Source organism: Chlamydotis macqueenii, chromosome 3 (assembly GCF_036417535.1).
Source record: "Chlamydotis macqueenii isolate bChlMac1 chromosome 3, bChlMac1.mat, whole genome shotgun sequence".
In the NCBI taxonomy this organism is placed as follows: Eukaryota; Metazoa; Chordata; class Aves; order Otidiformes; family Otididae; genus Chlamydotis; species Chlamydotis macqueenii.
In genome coordinates, this window is record NC_141558.1 from 122,385,559 (window position 1) to 122,412,750 (window position 27,192).

Below are 27,192 nucleotides of genomic sequence, written 5' to 3' on the forward strand. Positions count from 1 at the left end.
GGAAGGCAGTGAGGCACGACTGTACTTCTGTTGCATTGCATTTCTCCTCGGTGCACCAGAAATAACAAACAGCAAAACAGGGGCTCTCTGGTTTGCTTGCACCGGGACGAGAGGTCTGCGGTGAGCACAGTACACACTGCTTTGCTCCTGTGTACGCTGCAAAGTCTGCCACATCTCGCCCTATGCTTTGGGGGATTTGTTTCCAATTAAGGTATCGATTTCTCCCTTCTCCCCCAAATATGGCTTTAATAAAATAACATTAATAATTGAAATGTGTACTGCCAGAAAACTGAATTATGTACACACATGATATACTTGTAAGTTTTCCCTGTCAAACAAATACCTGTTGCAAACGATGTATATTGGTTACATTTTAAGTCAAGATTCAATCAGGAAATCATTCTCCTGGATATTTTGGATGATACAGGTATACATGAGATACAGTACATTCCTCTTAGCGCAGGCTTAAGTCATGCTTGCTGCACCTACATCTTTCTCTCCTTGCTGATTAATTATTTTTGCCATATTTTATTCCATTATGTTCTAGGTTGGCCTTGACCCCACGAAATAAAACACAGTGCTGAAGTCCAGTATGACACAAGAAGTTGGTGTGGTTTTTTTCTTTATGTAGGTAAGTTGAATCATTATGAGGTGCCTGTATTAATGATTTACAGACAAAAATACAGAGCTTAAAAGAGAGGGAAGTAGGAATACACTAACCCTATGAGATCTGCAAACATGTCTGGAAAACTAGTTTGCATTGCTGATTTTGAGGAATATGCTAAAAAATTCCTCCCCAAATCAGTGTATGATTATTACCGATCTGGTGCGGATGACCAGGAAACGCTAGCAGATAACGTAGCAGCATTTTCAAGGTAGGAGGATGATTTAAGAGTGGAGTGGGAGGTGGGAGATGTGAATTCTGTTTTATTAGTAGATATGGTGCAGTATTAGATTTTTTTTCTCTGTGAACAAAACTCAATTTTTATGAAAGTTTTTATCAAAAAGACTCTAAAATAATTCATTTTCAGAACTGTCTCTCCCCTTTCACTCCTCCACCTAACATTTTCTGTCAAAAAGCAGTCCGTAAAATCCATTAGCATCTTTTTAGCTTTACCTGCATTTTATTTCTTTTGTTAACATAAATTCTCCAAGGAGTGCTTTGGCTCCAATATTTAATCAGCTGATGAAACTGCCATCTCTGCATTTTGGGCTATAATGCAGGCAAGGAATTCTTGTGGTGGGGTTGTACCTTTTAGGTCCTGAGTTGGTTTTGCCTTTTGCTTGTTCTTCCTTAACTGAATTAGGCAGCCTTCCCTGGAGAGTGCTTGTGCAGTATTGCTAGATCAGAGCTGCATAGCCTAGCAAAAAGGAGTTGCATATTCTAGCTCTGGAGCAAGCAGTGGAAGCCAGCGCTCAGTACTGGGTGGCCAAGCTGTGCTTGGGGGATCTCCAGCAGAAGGTCAGCACTTCACCACGAAACATTGTAAAAAATGGGAACTATTATAAAGCAGTTTTGACTTACAAATTGGCCCCCTGAACTGTAGTCAAAACCTGGACTCGGCTCACCCTTCTCAGAAATACAAGGTCAACACAAACAAAGTAAACCAGTGTTTGCTGTCAGATTTAGTGGAACAGTGTCAAAACTGCTGTCACATCAGTTGGCTCCCCATCCCCTGAATATCTGCTGCTGCTGCTCTGCCCCCAGAGAATCAACCCAAGCGCTGCAGAGAGGACAGAAGGCGGCTGGAGGCTGATCGTCTCAGCCCGGCTGAGCCCGCTCCAACTGCTTAAACAGCTGTTGGCTTCTCTTTCCTCCGGCTGCTGTGTTGGTGTAGGCATTTAACCCCCCTGCACTTGTCTTTGCTAATCTCTAAAGGCTTTGTCTTAAATCCCTCTGAGTCTAACAAACCAAAACAAGATTTTTCCAATTTATCTTTAGTCTTTCTCCCTCCCCGCTTTGCTTATCTACTGTAGAGTAGCAATCCTGCTTACTGTTCCAGTTGCCTTTCCACAGACTGAGCAATTCAGCTGGAAATCCCACACAGCTTTAGTAAAGCTCTAGGAAACTCAATAGTAATTAATTTAATGGGATCTCAATGGCCAGATCTCCAAAATCAGATCAGAACCCTCATTTTACAGATACTTATAGAAAAGCTTTATGATGTTGAGAGAAGAAAACTACCCTCCACTGTGACCACTTATTCCAGAGCTTAGTTCTATGCAGAATGTCCCATCGCAGGTTGGAAATCCTCTTGTGCTTGGCACTGCTCAAACACAAGCCAAAGGACTGCTCCAGCTCCAAGGTGTAAATAGGAGCAGGAGGGGATCGAGTAGTGCTCACCTACTTTTTTTTTTTAATGCTTCCAGTTGTAGGATTTTATTTGCCCTCATAAAAACAAAATGAGATGTTAAGGAAAGGACACTCAGAGGAAGTGCTCAGAGGCAATGAACTGTAGAACTAGAGAACTCTTGACTACTAACAGCTAGAACTAATCATGATTAAACCAAAGTTGGGTCTAAACTGCCTGGAGACAAAAAAAACCTGGATATCTCCACTTGCTGTTTTGATATTAGCAGAGCTAGATGTTAGTGGTGAGATAAGAGCAGCTCTGCTCTGAAGCTGTTTCCCACTGCAGGGACAGATTCTTCTGACAAGAACAGCTGGTGCATCAGGCTGGTCACCTGCGGGCTTCAGGCTCACCTCATCTTTCCTGGCATCTTCTGTCTCCAGTAAGAGCCTTCCATTTTAGGCATTGAAAACTGCAGAGCTTGCAGGCAGCCTGGAACTGAAGGAGGTATTAATTAGCGTTGCCTTGAACAGCTTGAGGCTTTTAAAAAATAAAAAATTAAACTTGCTAGGTTCTGGTGTGATTAAAAGTCCCTCGATGCTGGGTTCCTGCTCCTCAGCAGTGAAGGTACGAAGGGAGTGGAAGCTGTGTTTCTGTCTTTGCTCCCCCTCCCTTTGTATATTTGTCTTAAAGAAAAGAAGATCTAATTTCAACAGTAGCTCTAGGCCATTTAAATGTCTTCCCAAAGGGTGGTTAATAAAATCTAAAAGAGCTGACAAATGGGGTTTACTCTATTAAATCATCAAACAACAGAACTTGTTGACAGCCACAGAGAGAGGTCGCGGGGCAGAAATGCTGAAGTCAAAGCTTTACTTGTTACCTTTCCATCACTCTACATCTACGTCTCTTCCTGAGCGTTTGCCAAAGCACAGAAAAGTGCGATGTGGTCACACTGACAGTCACCCCGCAGATCAGCAGGAACACTGGGATCAGAGCCTTGAAAGGCAGCTCCCCTAGTGAATGGACGGACGGTCCCTTCCTTTCTGGTCACGGCAGCATCCGGCGAGGACGAGCATCGCAGCTGAAGTCATCTGCTGGGTCTTACCGGCTTTACCTGTCTGAAGTGGAAAGGATGCAGGGCTGCAGCATGGACACAGCGATTTACAGCTTCATGAAAATTGCACTCTTTAATCTGTCCATAACAAGAGGGAGATGACAGTAAAGTTGGTCAGAGTTATAAATAACCCTTACATAGCACTAAAAAACATTAGTTAAATAATTCTAATTATCAGTAGTGCCTTCCTGCACCTGCCTGTTTGCAAACTGAAATATTTCCACTAAGCAGCGTGCCTTAGATGCCAGCAGGCAGCCAGACCTTCCTTTCTGCATAGGTGACCCCCTTTAACGGGCTGGTGAACCTTTTAGGAAAGATGTTGAGCACAGGGCTCCGTGGGCTCGATCTCCATAGCTACAGTGGTTCCCACTCGTCGCTGCTGAGGGACCAGGCACGGTGGTGCACTCCTATTTTCTTAGCACACGGGATGCTGTGGTTAACAGTTTATTAGACCGTGTTTGCAATGGCTTCCTGGCAACACATTTCTTAAAAAGGTAGAAACCTGATATAGAGGCTTTGTTTTATAAGACCTGTTTGACACAAAAAACTTTTAATTTTTTTTTTTTCTTTGATGCTGTTGGGAGAAGCATGGTCTGGTCATTAAGGATGCAGGACTGCTTCTCACTCTGACTCTCGCACAGTTCTTGTGTGTCTCTGAACATGTTACTGTTTTTTCTCCCTGATCTTGAGCGCAACCTGTGGGTAAATATAAAGTGAGATGGACTTTACACTCCTGAGCCACAAAGATCACAGTCAAATGACTCTGAAAGAAATGAGTATGTTCAGCTTCATTTCCTATTGATTTGCACTGTCAAAGCTTAGTTGCAGGGTTCAGCCTGATGAAAAATGTTTACAGTTTAAGTCTTTTTGAGTATGTGTATAAACGTTTATGTTTAAACGGAAGAGAAGAAAGCACAAAAACTGAACCAGAAGCATGAATTGTTAGCTCATACTTTTGTGGTACGGGATTATTTGGGTGAGCAAGACTGCTAGGATGGATTGTGTCTGGAGAAACATCAGTGTTGGGTTTTTCTGTGAGCTCTGTATTCTTTTTGGCAACTGAACGGTTGTGTTTATGGAGAAATAAATAGATTATTATTAAGCACTGATCTAGCAAATGAATGGTAATTTCCGTAGATGCTGGAATACCTTTGGAATGACCCAGGCAATTTTTGCAGCAGCGCAATCCGTACTCATTAGATTATAAAATTAATGTCCTGGCCTTTTGACAGCACAGGAGCTTGAAGTACTTTTGGACCTGTAATCAGACACCAGAGCATAAAATGTCTCCAGAAGGCCTGTGCTTAAGATGAGATTAACACTAGGTACAGTAACTCTTCTCTAGCTTGCAGTTCTTCTGGGATTGAAGGAAGAACCAGAGCTCATGTTTCAACATCAGTGTGTTCCTGCTAAGGCCAGATCATTATTTTTTTTTATTCATGGTTTTCAAATGGCATGGAGATAGTGCTGGCGTAAGTGAGGCGTTAAGGCCAAAGATGATGATTTGGGATGTCAGAGCATACGTTGCTCGCTATGGCATCTGACTGCATTCACTTTGCAGTCGCTCTGTGTCCTTCCTGCGCTGTGCTGTCTGGCGATTAAATTCACTCTTAAGTTGTCAAGGAACCAAGGGACCTGAATGGAGAATAGATTTTATGACAAGGTCAGGACGCCTTTAGCTTGATGGCATTCAAGAAATCAATCTGAAATCTTCCCTTTTGGCATTTTAATGAAGGGAGATGTCTGCGTGCGTAGGAACACTTCTCTGCTAATCCGCTGTGACACGTTCTGCCCCTGCCTCCCCGGTGGCCTTTGGAGAAGAGGCGTTTTGTTGTTTTGTGCGAGGAATGGCAGTCGCTTGTTTATCAGTGACAGCATCGATGGGTATTTTTCTGCAAACATGTCATTGTCTTGTAGGTAGGTATTAAGGGCATTAAAATGACTGGGCACATAAATAATTTCAATACTGATTAAAAAAGTAAGGCTGAGGAAGTGATTGGCATGAAACAAGCATGTGAAGTTTTAGGGGGGAGAAAAGGAATGCTTGTAATAATAGATTAGTTACATTTCTGCAATGTCTTTCACCTCGGATTCGCAGAGTGCTGCGGAAAGAATCGCTGTGTGGATGGCAAGACACCCTGGGAGAGAAAATTGATTTTCCTGAACCCAAATCAGCTGTTGCTTCCCCTCGTGCAGCACTAGGACCTGCCCCTTGTGATGGGAGATGAGCTTTGGGGAGACGAAGGCAGCAAGGTGGGATGGAGACTGCCTGAATGGTGTGTCCTTGCCCAAACGTACTGCTTGCGATGCAGGACCAAGGGATTATTTGGCACAGACTTGGAAGGGAAACAAGAACAGCTGCTTGGAAATGTGTTGCAGTTTGAAAATTTCAGCATTTTTCACAGCTGAAAATGAGTGGGGGGGGAAACAGTGAGTGCTTCCCTGTTACCTAACTGCAAGATAATTTACATTCTGAAATTTTTGAACATAGAGGGAAAAGGAAAACAAAAAAACCCACTAATTCTCCTTCCTTTCCTTTCATCCTTCTTTCAAAATGGCATTTAGCTGAAGTTGCCTAAATCGGGAGTACTCACTGCCTTCCTCACTGCGGCATCTTCCCGCTTCCAGCTGGGAAGAAAGATGCACTCGCTTGCAATTGCTGATTGCAGCACGTGAGCGTGGGCTCAGCTGGAAAAAAATGTGGGTGGTGAGGAGATGATGAATAAAAAAAATTAAGTGAGTTTGGTTTTTTTTTTTTTTTTTTTTTTACAAAATATCCAGCAAACATTTTCACTGAAAGACTTGGAGGAAGCAGATGTTGTGTGGCAGCCTAATAAATGCACGTTCCGGTTACTGGGAAATGCTACCTCTGGGTTTTCCTTGTTGTTAAGGGCATTTCCCTACGGCTTGTCCAGAAAATGCCTCACTTCAAGTGTCTGGAAAACTCACAGCTGAAAACATCCATGTTACAAAAGCAAGGTCAGGTTTTATTTAAAGGGCCCCAAAAAGCTCATGGATGGAGTAATGTGATGGTACATAAAGATGAGTGGGAAGGAGGCTGTTTATTGCTGCTTGAAACAGCATCATTTTTCTTACATGCACTGTTGGGAGGATTTTTACTCTTTCTATTTCTTTTCCAAGCTAAAAGTACTACAGAAATGTTGGGACTTCAAGGACTGATCCTCACATGCGTGCTTTGCGATGGCACTGGTTTGCACCGGGTAAAAATCTGAAAGATCGGGAACAGCAGAGAAACTAGGAGTCTGGGGAAGAGGGAGGTACTTCATGTCCTTGTGCTTTTGAGTTTGACCATAAAAATGAGCAAGGTTATGAAAGGATTTTTGTTTTCTTTGTATTTGCTGGGAAAAGATGTCTCGGAGCTGGGAGAAAGCCTTCGGAATGAGGATTAGGAAGAAAGGAGGAGGAAAAAAAAAGTCATGTTTTCTTTGTCCCACCCTCAGCCCATCCTCCCCTAAAAAATAACAAACCGATACAATAGCCTGAAAACAAGTCTGAGTACTTGTAGTGTGTGTCTTGGCATCGAATAATCCAGCTGACTCCCACAACTACACGTCTCCTTCCAAGCATCATAACCATCTTTCTCCTCCCTGGGGAGCGCTTCCTGGAGAGCTAGCACCACCCAGTGCTCTAAGGCTTCAGAAATCTGGGGTCTCATCTTGGCTCTGTCCCAGGCTTCTTATGGAAATATCTCTTGATCTTTCTGTAAAATGAAAAGATTGTGTTTTGTCTCTTTTTTTTTTGTTGTTGTTTATTTTCTAACTTGTCAGCTTAATATGCAAGCTCAACGTGACCATTACTGCTGCCAGAGCATCATCTGAGTGTAAGAGTGGCTCTGGTTGCTATTTCCTTGCTAGTAATAATAATAAGTCTCAGGCTTCCTAGTCAGGTTCAGCAGTACTTGAGCTTAAGCTTTTCATTATTTTCTCTAATTAAAATTCAGTAGCCATCAGAGTTTTTTCCGAGGGAGGGATGCCTTCGTGAGAGGTTGATGTGTGTCCTACTACCACTTGCAGAGAGCCTTCGGCCTCACTCAGCGCACACCCGTGTGTCGAGAGCCAGCCCCTGCTAATGCACCCCCTCTTGTGGCTTGTGGTCACAGTGGCTGCAACATCGCCTGGATGGTGAGGAAAAAGTCCAGTTTCGCAGATATCCCCAGGAATGCAACCCTTTTTATAAAGGTTTCGACATTGTGATGTTGTCTATTTGACCCCATAAGAGAGATTGTGATCCTGTTGTGAGGGGAAAAAGAAGATAAATTTCGTGTGGGCAAGCACGTGATGTCCAGCCTGACTGCAATAAATTGTAATTTCAGATTAAATGTTTTTGTTTGCTCTGTTTTGGAGCCAGATTCCATTTGTACCTGGGCTGAAGACCCCAGTGGAGAATAAAGCCCAGCCCTGGGCTGGCAGACATGTTGAAGGCAAAGCAAGGTTGGGAACGATTGAGCAGATGCTGGGCCATGTCATTCAAGGACGAGATTGTAATTTGCCCTGTTGGGAAAGCAGTTGTGCTACTCAGTCTTTTCCTGCACTAAATTACAGTGGCTGCGTTTGGTCTTTTCCTGGAAGTCTGGCGTCCCTGTGGTAGGATGGGCTGTCTCTGGGGCTGCGGCCAGTGACTGCCAGGGTTGAGACCTCTCTGAGCGAAGCGGCTCAGTCTCTGTGCCAGCAGAGAGGCTGGGCAGTGGGTTTCCAGCTTTCCTGAGCTGGGCAGTAGGTTTCCAGCTTTCCTGAGCTGAGGAAAGCCAGGGCAGCCATCCTGCCCACCCGCTTCCCACGGGAAGAAGTGTTGCAGCTCGTTCCTGTACAGTCTTATTTCAGAGACTCTTAGCACAGGGGTGGGGAGGGCTAAGCATGTTTGTCAGGCTAGTTTTATCTGAAAACCCCCTGTCTTTTGGCTCCCTAGTTCATAGGAGAAATACCTGAGGGGGAGGTTAATGACTTCTCCTGTTCCTGCATGCTCTGTCGTCCAGTTCTGCCCCAGTACTTTTAGGGAGACTCACTATGAACCTTATTATTTTGCAGCTCCTCACTTTTCTTTCAAATGATACCAGCCAACAATGTTCCAAGGCTCTTTGCATCTTTCACCCTCCATGGGCTTTGGTCCCTCCTTGCCCATTCCCTCCTGGCTTTGTGTTTTTTGGGTCCCACTGCAGCTCCGGGTCACGCAGTGAAGTACTCCTCCAGCCCCAACAGAGCTTTAACCATGTTTCTCCTGACAGCAGGAAAATCTGTTCTTGGCTGTAAGTAACTGGATGGAGAAGGAACTGTAAATAACACTGATGGTGCAGGCTTTTTATTCTGTTTGTTTCTCTCTGTGTCAGATGGAAGCTGTACCCCCGGGTGCTCAGGGATGTGTCGGTAATGGACCTGTCAACCTCAGTCTTGGGGCTGAAAATCAGCATGCCGGTTTGCGTTGGAGCGACCGCTATGCAGCGCATGGCTCACGCGGACGGAGAGACAGCTACTGCTAAAGGTACACTGTGCAAAGTCTTCCCCCGGCGTGAGTTATCGATGAACAGGGTAATGTTGTGCCTGTGAGTTGTGAAGCCCAGCTTGGTTTCTTGCTCCTGATGCTGTGGCCAGGATGCGTTTGAGTTGCTGCTTAGAGTGATCTGGTTTATTTTTGGTTTTGTTTTTTGCTGTTTTCCTTTGCCTGTTTTGTGTGCAGGTTCTCCCCCGCTATGAAGCAGGGATGAGAAATGCAGTGTGCAACGGGGAAATTTTTGAGGGGAGTGATTTGGAAGAAATACAAAATTGAAAGCTACATCTATCTGTATATCTTTCTATACATTATATAAATATAACTATATATATGTAGTCACGGCAACATTCTTCCTCTTACAGAAAGGCTTCTAGAAATTAAAGAGCCTTTACTGGTCTGGGAAAAATACTCGCTTTGAAGAGAACTCTTTGAGCACATCCCAGGGAGCCAGTGAGATAAGGGCCCCTCTGGGCTAAATGCTGCACAAAGATATTGCCAGCATGGAGGCAGCAGCCTAAAAGGCTGCGAGAAATGAGATATTGGCTAGAATTCCCGTGTGAAATGGTTTCTTACGCCTTTAACCCCAGCGGCAGGATGACACAAAATCTGAGAAGGAGGTCACACAGTGCGCCTGTTGCATACAAACAGCATCAGGCTGTGTGTTTCAGTGCTGTAGCACTGAATGAAGAAGGATACAAAACCAAATAGGCAATATTTAAAAATAATAATAATTCTGTGCATGATTAAGCTATTCTTCAAACAGCCTTTCTATGACCAATGCAGCAAGTGCTGGTGTGGAGTGAGTCTCGCTGTCAGCCCGGCCGTGGGAGCTGGTCTCAATTCTCATTAAAAAGCTGCATTGCTGCGATGTGTGCCGTGATGGGCTGCAGCACAACTCCAGCAGCAATCTCTGGAAAAGCAGATTTATCCAATTTTTATAATACATTTGGGGATATATTTTTCCCCTTCCCAAGAGATTTATGAGGAAGCTGAAGATTTTATGCCTATTGTATGTGCAGACAGGTTCCACACGATGGAGCTCGAATACCTTGAATTGGTTTGCAAAGTGGTGTCCGGTTGGGATGCCTTGGTGCTGTCCTGTCCTTTGGCAGCTCTTGTGGATTATTTGGGGCCCAGGTTATACTGGGAGGAAACTCTGAAGTATTATACTGTTAAGTGCAAACATATTAATGCAATGTTAAGAGCGAGATTTGAAACACATAAAATTCAGGATGTTCTGTAATAAAAATTCCCACTGATATTATGGCCTGGACACGTTTTAAGGCATCAATCTCTAACAGCATATAGAGTTGAGTGGTACAATAAGGCTGGCTACCAGGGCTGAGTTACGGTTGTGGTACATAACTTAATTTGGGAATTTCCTGACTTTTGTGCACTTACATTTTCAAACTTCAACATATGATTATTGCATTTAATGTTCTTGGGATTTCAAGCTAGGAGAGCTTGGTGTACTAGCAACGGTTTGAATGTGCAGTCAAATAAACATATCCATGGAATTGGTAGATTTTTTCAGTGCTTTCAAAGGAGAGAGTAATTAAAATCACACTCTCTGCATTGCATTAGTGTTTCTTGTAGAAAAAAAAATACAGTTTCAGTTTTGTACTGTGTTAGAGGTGGAGCGGGGCATTCAGTGCCAAGCTTTTGGTTTGACCTTATAAGATGACAGGGATTAGCTGTAAAGTACATGTTTGGCTTAAAGGTTCCCTTAAACTTGGGACATTCAGGATCAGGGGTTTGCTAGATCTGACTTCTTTTAAACTCTGAAATGGAAGTGAGCAGATAGCTGGTTGCTTTAAATCGACTTTTGCTTCAGCTGCACCAGTTTACGCAAGCCAAGGAAGCCTGATCCGGAGTCTTGTGGTTTTTGCAAAGCCTGGCATACTTTGTAAGCTTGACTTTTGGCTCGGGTGTGTAGGAAGTAATGTATGTGGTGGTGTCTCTGCTGTTGTAAATGGCCCCTGAAAATCATGACGTGCTCTGAATTCTTGCCCCTTCCTCACTGGGGAAGCAGGCGGTGTGCACCCTGGCTTGTGTTGGATGGCACAGCAGCTGCCCAAAGGAGCACCTACAGCCCGTGTGTGCGTGCTCAGGCAACGCCTAGCAGGTGCCACAAGCAACACATCCACCTGGTTGGGATTGAACCCTGAGATAATCTTGGGTTCACACCTATCCTTATCTGCACAGCAGGGTGGTGTAGGCTGCAAGAACAACTCCTTCCCCTACCTTTTTGTGTTTCAAGAATGATACCTGATCCTTCCAGTGAGTTCCCTTATGCGACAGCATTTTCCTTTGAACTGCTCTGCTCTTCCAGCTGGTTTGCCTGCAGGTTGCAGTGTAAATCATAGAATTGCAGAATGGTTTGGGTTGGAAGGGACCTTAAAGATCATCTCATTCCACCCCCCTGCCCTGGGCAGAGACACCTTCCACCAGACCAGGTCACTCAGACCCCATCCAGCCATCCAGCCTGGCCTTGGACACTTCCAGGGATGGGGCATCCCCAGCTTCTCCGGGCAACCTGTGCCAGTGCCTCACCACCCTCACAGTGAAGAATTTCTTCCTTACATCTAATTTAAACCTACCCTCTTCCAGTTTAAAGCCCTTGACAGAAGTCCCTCTCCAGCTTTCTTGTAGGCCCCCTTTGGTACTGGAATGTCCTTTCTTGGGACAAGGACATATCATGGTGTCTCTCGTTAGGTAACACTCCCTGCCCTCACAACCGCTTGCTTTGGGGCTTGCCAGGGTGTTGGGAGCTGTTGCTCTGTGAGGGGTGCTCTCCCGCAGTGACCAAGCTGGCGGAAAGAAGCATGGATCTTACCTAAAATAGGGCAAAGTCTGGCAGCTTGCCTTAAAGACACCTTCACTGACAATTCTGTTTCATTAGTAAAGGATCTTTTTGGGGAAAAACATTCAACTGTGATTTTAAAAGTTGCTGGTGATGGGCCATCCAATGCAATGTAAGTTATTCCAAAGGTTAACTCTGCTCTGAGCAATATAAGCTGTGATCAGGGTCACAACTTGTACAGGTTCAGGTCCAGATGCTGGATTTACTTATACTTCTGTTGGCTAGGCTTTAAAAAAAGAAAAAAAAATATTGTCCATGTAGGCTGTAATAAGGCTGCTCCTCGTTTTTCTTTGACGTGTCTAAATGGATCTAAATGGAGTCCTTCCTTCTAGAGAATGCTCTCTTGTCCTTGAAACAATTTCACAGACCTTGGCAGTTGTTCCAGTTTTTTGAGGTCTTTCCTCAAGTGTATTCCCTAGCATTTTAGTTATAGTTCATCAGTGTATGTGGCAATTTTCAAAAAAATTGATTTTCTGTTCAGTAGAAACTGAAAAATGAGGAGTAAAATTGTTTTGGATTAACTGAAATGTTTAATTTGATCCAAAACACTATGTTATAGTTCATTTTCCTACTAGCTTTTAGCCATAGTTCTGTTTTGAAACAAAAGTGTTAGCTCAGAAGAAAACATTTCCATTTTGAAAATATCAACACATGACATTTTTACTTAGATGAATTTTTCTTGTCCTTCCCACTCCAATTTCAACCTCTTTAACTAAAAATATTTGCCAAATTTGATGAATAATCTTAGCCATAATTAAAGAGCAAAGGGCTGTTCTCTAAACACTTTTCAACAGAACTTTTCTGATTCTACACGATTATTTTTTTTTTCTGCTTGTCCATCAGAAGATTCACTATTCCTCCATGCAAAGACATTAATTTGCCATCCCAGCTTCATGCTGTGCTTGCAAACCAACGCGATCCTCGTGTCGTCTACCTGAACGTGCGGTAGTACTCATGCTCCTGTAAATAGGACCAAACTTCAAATGCACCGAAACAAAATCTTGTGCAACATCCAGCTGCTTAGCAAGAAATAGCAATTTTTTGAAACCTTAATTGATTATAAACAGATATGTGACCTTATTTGACTGAGATTTGTATTCTGTTTATGTTGCTGCTAATTACATAATTCTCTCTTACTGACCGATTACCTTAGATTCTCTTGTTTTAGCCCAGAAGGGGTATTGCAATATTTGACTTCTCTCTGACTTGCTGAAAATCAGGCCTGACTGTTCTCTCGGCCAGATCTTTTGAAAACTTTGATAGCTAGTTGCTCAGATCTGGTGATTTTATGTTTACCCTCTGCAATTGCTCTCAAATGACTTTCAGAGTTACTGCTGATGCAAGAATGGTTTCACCATCACCTGCGATGTGACTGCACAGTTTGCTTTGCCGAATGGGGAAGAGGAATATTGACCGACAGGTTTTCTCCCCCGTCCTCACCCACCATTTTAGTTGAGTTACTGGCAGCTCCATCATTTTCAGTAGAGAGGGAGCAACACCTTTTTTCCTTCATCTCTTAATAGACTTCTGCCACGCTTTTTGTTTGCTTTGATGCTGCTGAGCATCTAAGGTCAGGTTCCTTGTGCTCGTCTGACAAGTCCATGGCTGTGAAGCAGGGATTTTGCAATCTGTTTCTGTTTGTGCTCAGCCATGGTGAAAGCAGCAGGACTTTATACCCATCTCTCACCTATTACCTGTGTGGTGATAAAAAAAAAAATTTGTTAATTTTGGAGTATGTCTTACTCCATGGAGTCACTGAGAGGACAACATTCACGTGGGACAACATGGGCTGGACTGATCTGGCCTTGACTCCCCTCAGAGACCAGCATGGCCAGAGGACTTTCTGATGCAAGTGTACACAGGCAGTCTGGCATGACAGCCCTCCTGGACCAGCCAGATCCATTTTGGCCACGTGTATTTTTTCCCTGCCTGCCTCCAGCCTTCCTGCACAGCTGACAAAATGTGTTGTGTCAACAGAACAGTCGTAGGCACAATTTGCACGCAGCGTTTTGTAAGGGGTAAATGAGGTAAGGCTGGGCAGGCGATTTCTCAGCCAAGTGTGTTTCGTCAAGAGAGTAATGTTAAGTGCTTTAAACAACTCCGTTTCTTAGGAGATGCAACTCCAAGAACATAGCTACTTCTCTTGAGAAATACCACCGTGCCAAAAGGACATCGCGTTGATCTCAAGTAATGTCCTCTGGCCCCTAACGTGGGGACAGTGAATTCGAGGAAAAAAGACCACAGTGAGGCAGTTTGGCTGCCGTGCTTCAGGGATGCCCCTAAAAGGGAAACGATGGGAATTTGCGGAGCTAGAGAAAAATAGCAAATTCCCGTTCCCATACAACGTAATGCTGACAAAATACGCAGGCTAAAACTGGACTCTTGTACAGTGTCTTCCCCTGAAGTGTATTGCCTCTTGGTTGCTCACAGGAACAAACTCCATACCCTTCCCAAACCACTTAACAAACTGATGTCCCATCAGAGGTGGGAAGGAGACTCTCAGGTTTCAGGATGGAAAAAAGGGCTAAAAACCATTATCGCTTTGTTCTCCTGTGGATTTCCCAAGTTGGTCCTGTCCCACAGTCAGCCTTTATTTGTTCCTATGTAAAATACTTCAGTTTAATTCCTCAAGAATGAGGAAAGCCCCATTTTATTGAGGTTTATGTTCCCTGGTGAGAAGATATGTCCTTGCTCATGGCTTCCCTGGGCCAAGCACAGGGAGTGGGGCTGAGAAACCTGCGCCCACTCAAGGCAGCTGTGGAGCGAAGGCTTGTGAAGCTCCCCTTTCCCAAGCACCCCACCGTATCCCAGTTCTAATTGCATTTGGCCCTGAAACAAGGTGGAGTACAAACAACCCAGTGCTTTGTCACCCTGATATCAAGAACTTCCACAGCCTCTTGTGCGTGGCTGGTGCCATGCTCTCTGCACTGTCATTGACCTCAGCGGGGGCCTGCAGTGTGTACAAAGGCAAACATAGGGTTTGGGCAATGCTCAGGATTAAAAGAAGACCTGGGAGGGGGAAAAAGAAAAGAAAAAAAGACTAAAAGCAATCTGAGATGGCATGAGGAAAGGCTGGTTTACAAAAATCTGGTGTTTAAACTCTGGCAAATGTCACGTATTGCCGCAACGGCATCCCGTGGCAATATGGATCCAGTACTGATTTGTAATACAAATAGAGGTATTTGCAGCACCCCAAAACTGAAAGTGTGTAATTGAAGTGTAAAATATTGTTGTTGGAGGAAATGAATTGCTTCTGTTTTCTTCAACTGCAGTTAAATGTGCGAGAAGTGGGAGTACATTTTTAGCAAAACCTGATTTGAGGTCGAAAAAAAACAGAACCTGGCAACACTTCAGCACTATATATCACATGTTTTTGAAAGTCTAGCAAATTGTGAAAATAGCCTTTAAAATGATCAAGATAAAGCACAGACCAACTAAAACTGAAACTTAGAATCTCTAAAACTTTGTGTGCATCAACTTTGAATTTGACTGTGCAGATCCAAAATACGCGTGTTGAGCTGGTGCTTTACCAGAGAGTTGTTAACTTCAGAGGACAAACGAGAAGAATTTTGTGAGTATGCTTTTTTGAAAACTCCGTAACCCAGTTTGGGATAGTTGAACTCTGATTGAACCAAACCGCTTACATCTAATCTTAAATAAAATGAAAGAGTTCTCTATTGCCACGGTTGCAGATAAGTTGGAAGGATATGGTATTATTTTATGTTTTAAATCTGCCGTTCACTGAATATGTCTTATTGTGCACTTTCTATTTTCATTTTTGCTTTTGCAACTACTGTTCTATCCTTAGGGCTGTGGAGGTAGGGTTGAGAACAAAAGTAAGAATAGAAATAAACGGATACCTAAAGGCCGATTGAACCATAACATTTACATTTTTCCCTTATCTGATCTGAGGGTTTTGCAATTGCTGGGTTAGCAACCCTCCCTCTTATCCACAAACTTGTATTTGACAGAGCAACAGGAATGTGGATCCCTTGTTTCTTAGCATCGCTTAATTTGGCAAATCCCTTATAATGGGCTTTGCGATAACCCACCAGAGCTGATTTTAGCTGGACTTTACACGTTCAGCATGCATGAGTTCTTCAGAAGAAACTAATTTCTAGGTACTTAACCTGTGAGAGGGAACTATTTTCCATAATTTTAAGGGGAGGAATGAAATGGCTACAACATAGAGAGTTTTGGGTCATTGCTACTGTATTTCCAAGGATTGAAAGCTGCCTGGTGGCCCTGGGATGGTGTAACCAATTTGTTTGAATAAGCTGTTCATAAGTTTCCACTCTAAGAGACTTGTAATCCTTATTTAATAAAATGTTGTCATAAAAACCACTTTTTAATTCCTCGATGGGCTGGAAATGACGTTTTGAAACAGAGGTCCATTTACATTAAAAATATGCATACTGCGGTAGACCAAGAAAAATAAGGCTTTCTATAATATTTTTGAGTTTTACAGTGTGTTTTCCTTTATTTTACATTAAGTGACAGATTACTCTGAAAAGAATAAGTGATAGATTCATAAAAATGTAATTGTATGAAGTTAGCTGGTTTGTAGTGCAGCCGGGCTTGGAAATCAGCCCCAGGGAGGCAGCCGGCACAGAGCCTCTGGCTGTTTGACCCCATCTGGGATTGTTCAATGACATTTAACCTTGGGGCTGCACACGTCTCCAGAGTAATTTCACTCCACAGCTTTTTGAAGGTAAAAGAGGAAAGGCCAAAACACATCCTTTGGGCCTCAGCAGAGACTTTGGAGACCACTTGTCTGCTGTACCTGCCCATCTTCGTACATACTTTTGGGGTCTCCTGGGTGGGGACTGCCACCTGGGATCTGTTTCTCCCACTCTCAGTGAGATCAGAACTTCTACTTTTTACTGCCAGAAACATCAAAGTTTTTTTTGTGTGGGATCACACAATGGATGTGAGGTCCCTCTCCCTGATGCCACAAGAAGTTGGGAAAAAGCAGTCAAAAATGCCATGATCAAAACGTCGAAGGGAACGTGTGGTGGTGGTGAGGAGGACTGAAGAGCAATGTTGAGAATGACAGACCTGAAACACTGATCTGCAGCAATGTGACAGTGTTCAAAAAGTTGGAAGCCTTAAATGCATTTCTACAGATCATTTAAAACTCTGCGTATGTCCTTAAATGTATGTGCCAAAATTTCTGACAAGTGGTAGGCAGACGCTAGAGGCTTACAAACAGGCTTCCCGGAGGATAAAGAATTATTAATCGGGGTTAGACTTGGTTTGATTATATCTTTTATTTCCAGTATTGGAGCAGGGATCATCCCGACCAGCGTGCAGACAGCAGTCACCAGAAATTTGCCTGTTAACACAGAGAATAAGGCACAGACCTCTCACAGCAGCCCGCTGCCGTTAGTAACTGCCGTTAATTTGGCGTTCCTGGGAAGGCTGGAAATGCGTTAACACCGAGGAAAGGCAATGTGAAATTACACACACTGACACACTTTGTGAGCCAAGTGCTCCTGTCTAGAGCAGTCGCTGTGTTTTGGATAGTCTTGAATTTAATTTTGTGTTTCTCCAGCCTGCCATGCAATGGGGACAGGGATGATGCTGAGCTCCTGGGCCACCTCTTCCATTGAAGAAGTCGCTGAAGCAGCCCCAGCCGGCCTTCACTGGCTGCAGCTTTATGTGTACAAGGACCGGGAAGTTACCAAATCCCTTGTGAAGCGTGCGGAGAGAGCAGGCTACAAAGGGATCTTCGTGACGGTGGACACGCCGTTCCTCGGCAGGCGTGTTGACGATGTGCGCAACAAGTTCCAGCTTCCTCCCCACCTCAGGTAGGAGCCTGCTGGTGGGATGTGGGATGGACGTGTGGCAGTGCCATGGTCGACATGAGTTGCTGTGGGAGAAATTTGTCTTTGCCACAAGGAACTTCTTCCAGGCGTCACACGTTGCACTGGGCAGTGACACCAGGGAACCGAGCACGTATCTCGCTGTATTTGGGCGATGATCTGCTTTGGGTCAAAACTAAGGTTTCTTGGCTGTTTGCAGACTGTAAGAAACACTGCGTGCCAGGCAACATGAGTCTGCAGACTGACAAACTTAGAGAGACAGGGCATTCCTTTGTATGCCTGTCAATATAGACTTGGGCATCTTCAAAACTCAGCTGGACACAGCTCTGCGCAACCCACTCTGGCTTTGAACTTGGATCCAGCTGCAGAGTTGGCTGTGCTCTGAATGGAGGCCTGGACTAAGTGGACCAAAGGTCCCAACTGATGTTATGGTGCCTTCTGACCTGTGTTATCCTATGACACTGCACTGGGTCCAGGGCCATACTGCTACCGACCACGGAGCCCCTTTCCAAGCAACTTCAACGCTTCTTTTACATAAATGCAGAACCATTTAGGGATCAAACTTTCTAAATTCTCCCTGAGGACAATTTCCATCCCAGCATATGTTTTGGGACATCACCAATATCTCAGAAGAATTTGTGAGCTTATGATTGACTTCAGCACTAATTCTACTTCTTCTCCACTGCAGGGCCTATGTATCATTTAATTTTAACAGTTAGCCGGCACTATTGGAAGGGCACTAGCCTTTTACAACTACAAACTGGTGGACTGTAGAGACGACCTTGATAAACACATGCTGAAGTACTGGCACAGTGTTAGCAGCCAAGGACTGGTTGGAGGATGGGATGGGATATCTAGGACTTGGGTTTGCCAAATGGAGCTAAAAATCTTGCGAGAATCTTGCAGGGCAGGTCTTGGTCGTGACCACGGTCTGCTATGGCGTATGTTGAGACTACTGTGTTTGCTCTTATTCAGAGCCTGCAAATGAACGAAAAATGAAAAGGGGAAAAAAAAAAGGATAACTGAACACATTTTGAAGCGGATTAACTTTGATTTGAGTTCTGGGTGAAAGCTAGTTTTGAATTTTATCAATGGATGTGAAGTGTTCTTCCTATGTCTCCTAAGGCTGTGGTTATGCTATGTACATACCATATGTAACATGTACACAGCAAGAAATATAATATCGCATCCTGCACTCTGACTTCTTTTTCATAATATTCCATTCGAAGGTAAGCCATGGGACTGTGCAATGAATCTGATTCTTCACCTTGCAGGCAAAAAAAAAAAAACCCTCCAGAGCTTGGGGTGTCGGATCTCCCCCATACGTCTGTGCTTGAAGCTAATGGCTGATATGATGAAGGCTGACAGAGCAACCTTAACCCTGCCTGTGATTTCTGTATTAAAGTACAATCTTATGAGGAAAGCACCAGGACACAAGAAATTCCTGACAAATCTAACATTAAATTATGCTCTGTATAGTAATCCTGCTATAGATCTGGGATTGACAAAGCAGCATTGATACACACTGTCATTTTACCTAAAAAACCAGAAATAATTTCTTAAATACCTTTTTTTTTTTTTTTTTTTTTTTTTTTTTAAGGGGCAGTATAATTTTAAGGCCTGGGGTTAGAGTTTTTGAATGTGAGTCAAATAACCCAAAAATATTTGAGGAAAGCGATAGAGCTTTTCTGAAACACTTTGACCCCACCTGCCTGAAGCGTAACAAGGTTTTGTGTGAGTGGACCACATAAAAAAAAATAGAGTTGGAGTAATCTTTAAAGATTCAAATTAATCACTTCAGATTTCAGAATGACACCCGGACAGCGTTTTGTTGCAGAGTTGGCGGTGAAACTCTCCTAGCGCGGGGCTCTGCTCAGTTACGTGATAACTTTTTCTTGGCTTCAGGTTTTCAACAAAGTTTCAAAGCAACAACAAGGTGCCATTGTGCTCCGAAACGTATGTAAGGCAACATTCATTCAAGTGTTGATCTGCATGTTACAGGCCAAGAAAAACAACAGTTATTTATATAATCTTACCCATGGTTCTGTTTTTCTCTGGGTACCCCACCCTCCGCAAACCAACAGCTGAAAAGCTGGATCTTGCTGAGAGCCCACTCCTTTCTCATTTTCTTCTGGGCCTGGAGCTGAACAGAAAAGCCCCGTGAAATGCTGCTTGTTGCAGGCGTGAAATCAGCGGTGAAACTAGCCAGTTTCCATGCAAAAATACCCTGCATTTCCCAAAGTGTGGAACATGAGTATAAAACAGCTCCATGCGGAACGAGACGCGGTTTCCGAAGAACAGAGCAATCGGTCTCGTGTGGGACGTGGGTGTCCTTGGCAGCACTGGTGTTGCTGCTGGTGGATTAGCGCTTGTGAGCGCTCAGGGCTGCTTCAGCTTTCTAATACAAGCACAGCATGAATTTCTCTGTTCTCGCTCCTTTCCCTGTCTCCTGCTTGTCTCAAAGGCTGGGAACTCTTTGGTGCAGGGGCTTTCATTTATCACTCAGTTCCTAGAACTCGTGGGATTGATTTGTTGCTAAAGAGCAAATAATTGCTTATGTTTCCACGTGAACTTCATATTCCCCCCCCCGACCCCCACCTTACATTTTACAAGGAAACATACAAAAAAGATACAAGGTGAACTGGCTGGATGTTGGTCTTGTCAGACCGATGAAAATTCTGAATTCTTTGCAAGGTTTCCTGTGGATCCATCTAACTCATGGAGCTCCATCTAACTCAAAATTTCCTTTCCTTGTCCCCTCCCACCTACCCAATCCTCTATTCCCTCCGGTAGCTGAAAAAATAACCAAAAACTAATATCAAATTTGCTGCATGAAAGCTAAGGGGAATTTTGCTGGTAAGTAGGGGTGCACCTTTTGACTTCAGTGGGTCCTGGGTTATGCCAAGCAAGACTGATGTTCTCTTCTTCCAGCCAGCCTGTACCACTCTAGGGTCTGAATGTCCCATGGCCTCGGATGCATTTATTCTCACAGTGCTCCTCGTAGATACTGCTGTTCCTATTTCGTGGGAAAATGGGGCAAAAGGAGTGGCTAAGTGTCATGCCCTAACTCACCTGGGAGGTCTGTGGCAGGACAGATGCTTGAGCTCAAATTAGTGCTCTCACTGCTGGGTCTTCCCTCCTGATTGTGGGTTTGATGCTGAACCTTTAGATTTTTCGACTTCTATTTCTTTTGAAAGCACTAGGACTGTTGCCTTGGGCCAGATAAACTTGCACTGATGTTATCAAATGCTTTGCCAGCCAAAGGTTTCGGTTGACGAGGGACTGGGATCTGACATGCTGGGATAGAATTTTTGCTCCTGCCCTGCAGTACAGCAAAGGTTGAGCACAAGTATACTGAATGCTGGCATCAGGGACTGATTCCTGGCTACAGTGAGTCTTTCTCTGACTATTTTTCTATGTCTTTTGTCTTTTAAGATTAAAAAACTTTTCAAGCAGCGATCTGACGTTCTCCTCAGGGAAAGACTTCGGAGAAAATAGTGGACTGGCTGTGTACGTAGCCGAGGCAATTGATGCAAGCATCAACTGGGAGGACATCAAATGGCTTCGCGGGCTGACCTCACTGCCCATCGTCGTGAAAGGAATCCTCAGGGGTGCGTAGCTCTGCTGCTTTCCGTGGAGGAGGCGAGGCATGACTTCTCGCAGAGGGACCGGGGAAAGAAAAGTGCTCATGGTGGGGAAATTTCTGTAGAGTTGCGTGGAATTGTATTGCTTTTTAATGGTAAGCATCTGCCTTGCTAATATGGAATATCGTGGGATGCACATTCATATTTCTGTGCTGTCCTAACTAGAGAAGATTTGCCAAAACAGAGCCAAAAACAAAGGGAAAAAACCTTTTCTTCCTCATGCACAGTTAGGAACCCAGCAACCAAGACACTCACAGAAGCAGCTGCTTAAATAAGTACCTGGAGCTATCAGATGGTTTGTACGGCTGTGCTGCAGGGTGGGTCTACTGGGATGTTTAGCAGGTAGGAACCAGAGCCACTGGTCACTAAACCAGTCAGTTGGTCGACTGGCATTGCCTCAGTTACATCTGAAATCAGATGTGGCTGGGAAGATTGAAGTTGCTCTGTTCATCATGCCTGTAAACTCTAACTCTGATCTGAGTTCTCTACAACTTAAAGGAAAGCTGGATTTCCATTCTCTCAAAAGAGCACTGAGCCTAGTGAAGTGGTTTCATTAAATAAGGATTATTACTGTAATCATGCCAATAATTTTGGCTTGGAGAAAACAATTTAGCAAAATAATTTCTTAGCGATGAGTTGTGGGACACAGTAGAGAAAATAAAGGCAAGCAACCCAGGTGGCTGCTAATCCAAAGTGGTGAAGTGTTGTGCTCCAACATTTCAAATGTGTTTTCTGGTCTTATTGCTTAAAGAGAAATTTTTTTTGCTATGTTGAGATGGGGCTTTGGAAGGATGAAGCCCTAAGGTGGCTTTGCTTTAGCTGGCAAAGTTTTTTGGGTTTATTTTTTGTTGTTTGTTTTTTTTTTTTTTTTAAGTGATGCCAGAATTTCCCTCATCATGGTGTCAATAAGCTCCCAGTTATAGAAAGGCATATCTTGTTTGTTTGGGTTTTTTTCCTAGCTGATGATGCTAAAGAAGCTGTAAAGATTGGGGTAAATGGTATCCTGGTGTCAAATCATGGAGCACGACAGCTTGATGGGGTCCCTGCAACTGTAAGTACTGGTGCCAATATGCCCTAGTAGTCTCTGGTTTTCTCTGCCTTTTGGCTTCTTGTTTGTTTTCTCTGAACACATGGCAGCTGGAGGAAAAACCTGTAAATATGTGCATTATATGCCTTAACCCGTGAGCAGTAATCTCTCTCCATTTCTCTGTGTACGTCACATCATACTCTGAGTCAGACACAGTCTCCCTTTGGTCAAATCAAACAAGAAAACACAGGAGGGTTATGCATGACTGTTTCTTCTTGCTACATGGGCACCCTGTCCTTGGCTGCAGCACCCTGCGTGGAAATCCAGAAGAGCAGTTTTACACAGCGTATTATTGTCTGTTAAATGTTTAGAAATTGGAAAGTCTTTAAGAAATTTTTTCCAGTGTTCTCTTTTATTTTTTCCTTTCTCATCCTTTTTTGAAAACCCCCTGTTGCCGTTTGCAGATCACTGAAGGCTGTACTACAGTTGGTTTTCCCCTTTAATATTCTTCAGAGACTTCTGAAAAATTACAGAGCTACAGAACAGTTAAAGGCAGAATGAAACTCTCCGTTTTTCTCCTTTCAAACATTTTCACCTTTGGAAAAGGTACAGAGTGGTTAAATTACGTTTTTTTTCCTTTTCCTTGTCATGCTGCTCCATGCCTTTTCCAAAGGTGAAAAGGGATTTGCGAAGTTCTCAACTGGCAAAAAAGAAATAAGTAAAGGAAAATGAAAAAGTATGTGTTCAGGATGAAGGAAAATCCCCAAAATTCCGTCATCGCTCATTGTGCTTCATTTCGTGTGGGAAAGCTGCACAAGTAAAAAGAGAATGAAATGTAGGAGAATCTAAGCTCAGTTGTGACTGTTTCAATATTCCTAATGGGTCCTTGATGAAAAACCTTCTGTTTTCCATGATTATTCTCTGAAGGAGGAGGGGGACAGGTAAGCCCGTTTTCACTGTGGAGTGTTTTGCATGCAAAGTCTTATCAGCTCGGCTGTTCCACTGGCATGTCCTCCTGTCCCCTGGAGGAATTCCGCTCTCTGCCTCTCTCTTCAGGAGCAATTTAGAATTTCCCTAGCCGATTTCCTTCACCCGCTGATTTTCTGAGGTCTTAACGTGGGCCCATTGATTTCCTGGCTGTGTTGGCTGGTTCTTCACCAGCCAAGCCCTGTGCTGGGCAGCCAAATGCCAGCACAAATGATTTTCTAAATGGTTAATGAAGTTGTGACCTTGTCCTCTGAGATGCTCTTGCCTGATTCTGTCTCTGGGTACTCCTGGGAACTGGTAAGAAATGCCCCCCGACACCGCCCTGATATCGGGACTTCTCCAGTTTCAAAAGAACAACTGATATTTTAGTTTTTCAAATGTGATTTTGTGCCGTTACAGGGTTTTAGGCACCTGAAGGGGAACTGATTTTTCACAACATGGATGCCTAATACTTCTGAAAAGAATTTTTCTACTTCTGTCACATTTTAGGAATGTGTTCCCCTATTTCACTAAGCGTTTGAAAATCTTGGGCAAATCTGTGTGTGAGGTAATCCAACGGGAAGAATGTATGAGGATATTAAAAACACCATTTTGAGAAATGAGAACTCAAAAAATGAATTAATACTTTGCCAACTGCAGCAGAGCAGAAATTAAACTTGCAAACTGCTTGTTGTGAGTTATTCCTTTGCAACACCACAGCGCAGAGACGAAGGTGCTATTAAAGCTGATGTGTTCACTTGGCTTCATCGTACAAAGAACCACATTTCACAATGCAGTTTTTGTAATGTAAATATCTGTATCGGATCATGCTAAATGTTTCTGGTTTAGAAACATAATAATTTGCTTTAATTTCATGGGTTTTCAGAATGTGAGCTGAACCCAAGCTGGTTAATATTTCTAGTGTCTAGTTACACACTGAGGAAATCTATGTTTTAATTATGGTTTGCATCATACTTTAGTTATTATAGCACTTTAATGTTGGTACAGTTTGTCAGGATGTAGAAAGTGGTCTCTGTATATGGAAATAGATCCAAAATGTTTGGCAAGAAAGAAAAACCAAAGGGAGGGGAAACAATCACAGTAAGTGCCAGACTTCAAAAAATTTTAATCCAAATCTAAAAACAAACTGCACTTTCAAGTTTTTTTTCCCTTCCATCTCCTAGTCATTTTTTTATTCATTAGAAAGGAAATTAATTACATCCGTATTTGAAAGACATGAATTTGTGAGCCTTTTGTTCTACTACCACACACTGTTTCCAGCCTTCTTAGTACTGGGCTTCCAGTTTTGTGTGTCTCCCAATTTTCATGGATAGAAACTATTTAGGTGTTATAGGAACAGTTGCCCTGTAATTAGTGCTTGAGGCTTGAATTCAGGAGGCTCATCTCTTCATTGGGACCTCTTGCGTGGTGTGGATAAGTTACTTAACTCCCTGGTTACCTTCCTGTAACACAGGAACAGTGCAAATCCTTTTTCCCCCTTGCCTGCACCGCTGGTGTAGGGAGTAAGTAGAGCTTGGTGAAAACAGACACACGTGATTTAGAAGAAAGCATTTCCCACCTTGTTCAAAACTCAGAGAAAGCTATATATATTTTTTTTTCTTTCAGGAAGAAGTTTCCTCTGCAATTATTCCTGTACTCAAGATGCAATTTCATTAATTTTTTTCAGCCAAGTCTAAGTTCCTCAGGGCACATCTTTCTCTTACCGCATGTCTGTAGCTACAGTGCCTGCCTCTGGGCTTCTGGATGCTAGCTGGCCTTTAATATAGATGAAAAACAAATTTAAGCAAAAAAAAAAAAGTGAAGATAGTTATTTCAAAAGTGTCAGAGATTCAATTTCAACCCCAGGCCAGTGAATGCTGGAAGTTTGGGGGCTAATATAAAGGAAAGAATTCCTCTGTGCTAGCTGTTTCTTATTCAGAAGCATCTGATACTGGTTTGTGTCAGATATGTCATGGGATCAGATGGACATTTTGTGTGACCCTGCTGACTCTCATTCTGTTTATGTGACTCTCCAAATAAATTTGACCTTTGTATATATCTGCGAACATGCTAAGTCACTGCTGGTTTTGAATACCGAACTGTGTTATTTGTGCATAGTTAGGTATGCAATTGCTCATATAGCTTCTTTAAAGTTTGGATTCTCTACAGAAGAGTTCATTCAAAAAATAAATAGGGCTACAGACATGGACAAGCTGTATTCCTGGTTTCACTCTTTTAGATTGATGTCTTGCCTGAAATCGTTGAGGCTGTGGAGGGGAAGGTGGAGGTTTTCCTAGACGGTGGTGTGAGAAAAGGCACAGACATTCTCAAAGCATTAGCTCTCGGTGCCAAAGCTGTGTTCATCGGAAGACCTCTCATCTGGGGCTTGGTTTATCAAGTAAGTTAGAAAAAGCTCAAATCTTTGTTTTAATATACTTAGACTCACTCTTTAGGCTTAGTGTATGTGCATATATGTATATGTGTGCACACAGCGGGGTGTGTGTGATGGTATCTGAGTGTGTCTGTACGTAGCCAAAACCATCTAATCTAAAATCTGCTACGACAAGTACTCCGGTACGGTTATGCATAAAACTTTGTTGGCACATGTATACATGTCTGTCTCTACACACGTGAGCCATATGTACACATAATAGTACACATTGTCTCCTAATGTCCCAGGGTGAAGAAGGAGCAAAAGAAGTTCTCCAGATGCTGAAGGAAGAGTTTCGCCTGGCAATGGCACTGACAGGTGAGACATGGTATGGTTTCCTTTCCTTCCTTGTAAAAACCATCTCTGTCTCACATTTCCTCATAGCTTTCATTTGCCCTGGGCAAGATGCTATTGTAACCTATAGAGGGGAGACGGAAATGTTTGCAGCATAAACAGATTAGGCTATGGAGAGATAGGAAAAGGAGTTGTTATCCCTGTCTTATAAATGGGGAAATGAGTAGATTAAGGAAAAACGTTTTTCACAAGGAGAGCAATAAATCCGTAGAAAAGTAGTGGCAAATCCTTGGTCACTAAGGGGTGAATTTCATCTGACAGAATGAAGATTTCTATGGGATAGAAAACGAAAAGCCTTAGAGGAGGCTGGAAAAGCAGGGCTTTCATCTGATATGTAACTTCTCCTCCAGGATGCCGGAGAGTAGAAGAAATTGGCAGGACACTGATACGAAGACAACAAATATCGCTTTCCAAGATGTAGATCTGAAGACTACTGCCTCGTGTTGTCACCTGTTGTATAGAAAGCGTGCTACCAGACAAAAAACAACTGTGTTTGCTTTTTGGGCCTCATCCCGCAATCCTGACTGAGGAGGGGTGGTCTGTAGGAGAACACTTGCTGAAGAAAGTACTTGAAGCAAATTTTACAGGTGTTTTTCATATTCTCCTGGCTCTTGTGGAAAGCTACTCTACTGGGTGTTGTGATTAGAGATGGGCCTTTATACAATACCAACACAGAAATTTCAAGCTGTTCTGCAAAAAATGTTAATATTAACTTAGATGCCTGGAAGTAACTTAGCTGTTAAAATGAAATTAGAAACAGAAATGTTTTGATAGCAAACAGCTATCAGAATGCAGACATTTAAAATGTAAAAGATACTTCTTATTCACTGTTTAGACAAACTACGCTGTAGATTGTAGAGATTAAATTTTGCTTTCTGATGAACACAGTGTCATTTCCCTAGCAACTATGTGCTATTCCTTTACAAGCATGTGGGCTTGTAGCATGTAGGCAGCAGAAACTCAGAGGATTCTTAGAATCATAGAATCGTTAGGGTTGGAAGGGACCTTCAAAGGTCATCCAGTCCAACCACCCCTGCAAGGAGCAGGGACATCTCCAACCAGATCAGGTTGCTCAGAGCCCCATCCAACCTGGCCTTGAACGTTTCCAGGGATGGGGCATCCACCCCCTCTCTGGGCAACCTGTGCCAGTGTTCCACCACCCTCACTGCAAA

At 43.3% G+C, this 27,192-nt stretch overlaps 1 protein-coding gene across 1 annotated transcript; it reads left to right on the forward strand.

Annotated features, from left to right (window-relative positions):
• Positions 1–738: 738 nt before the first annotated feature.
• Positions 739–26,903, forward strand: HAO1 (hydroxyacid oxidase 1). Its single transcript, XM_010116854.2, has 8 exons — positions 739–875; positions 8,750–8,901; positions 17,328–17,583; positions 21,034–21,209; positions 22,202–22,293; positions 25,475–25,633; positions 25,915–25,984; positions 26,371–26,903. Exons 1-8 carry the CDS (start codon positions 739–741, stop codon positions 26,439–26,441), a joined length of 1,113 nt encoding a protein of 370 aa, XP_010115156.1. The 3' UTR covers positions 26,442–26,903.
• The last annotated feature ends 289 nt before the right edge of the window (positions 26,904–27,192 follow it).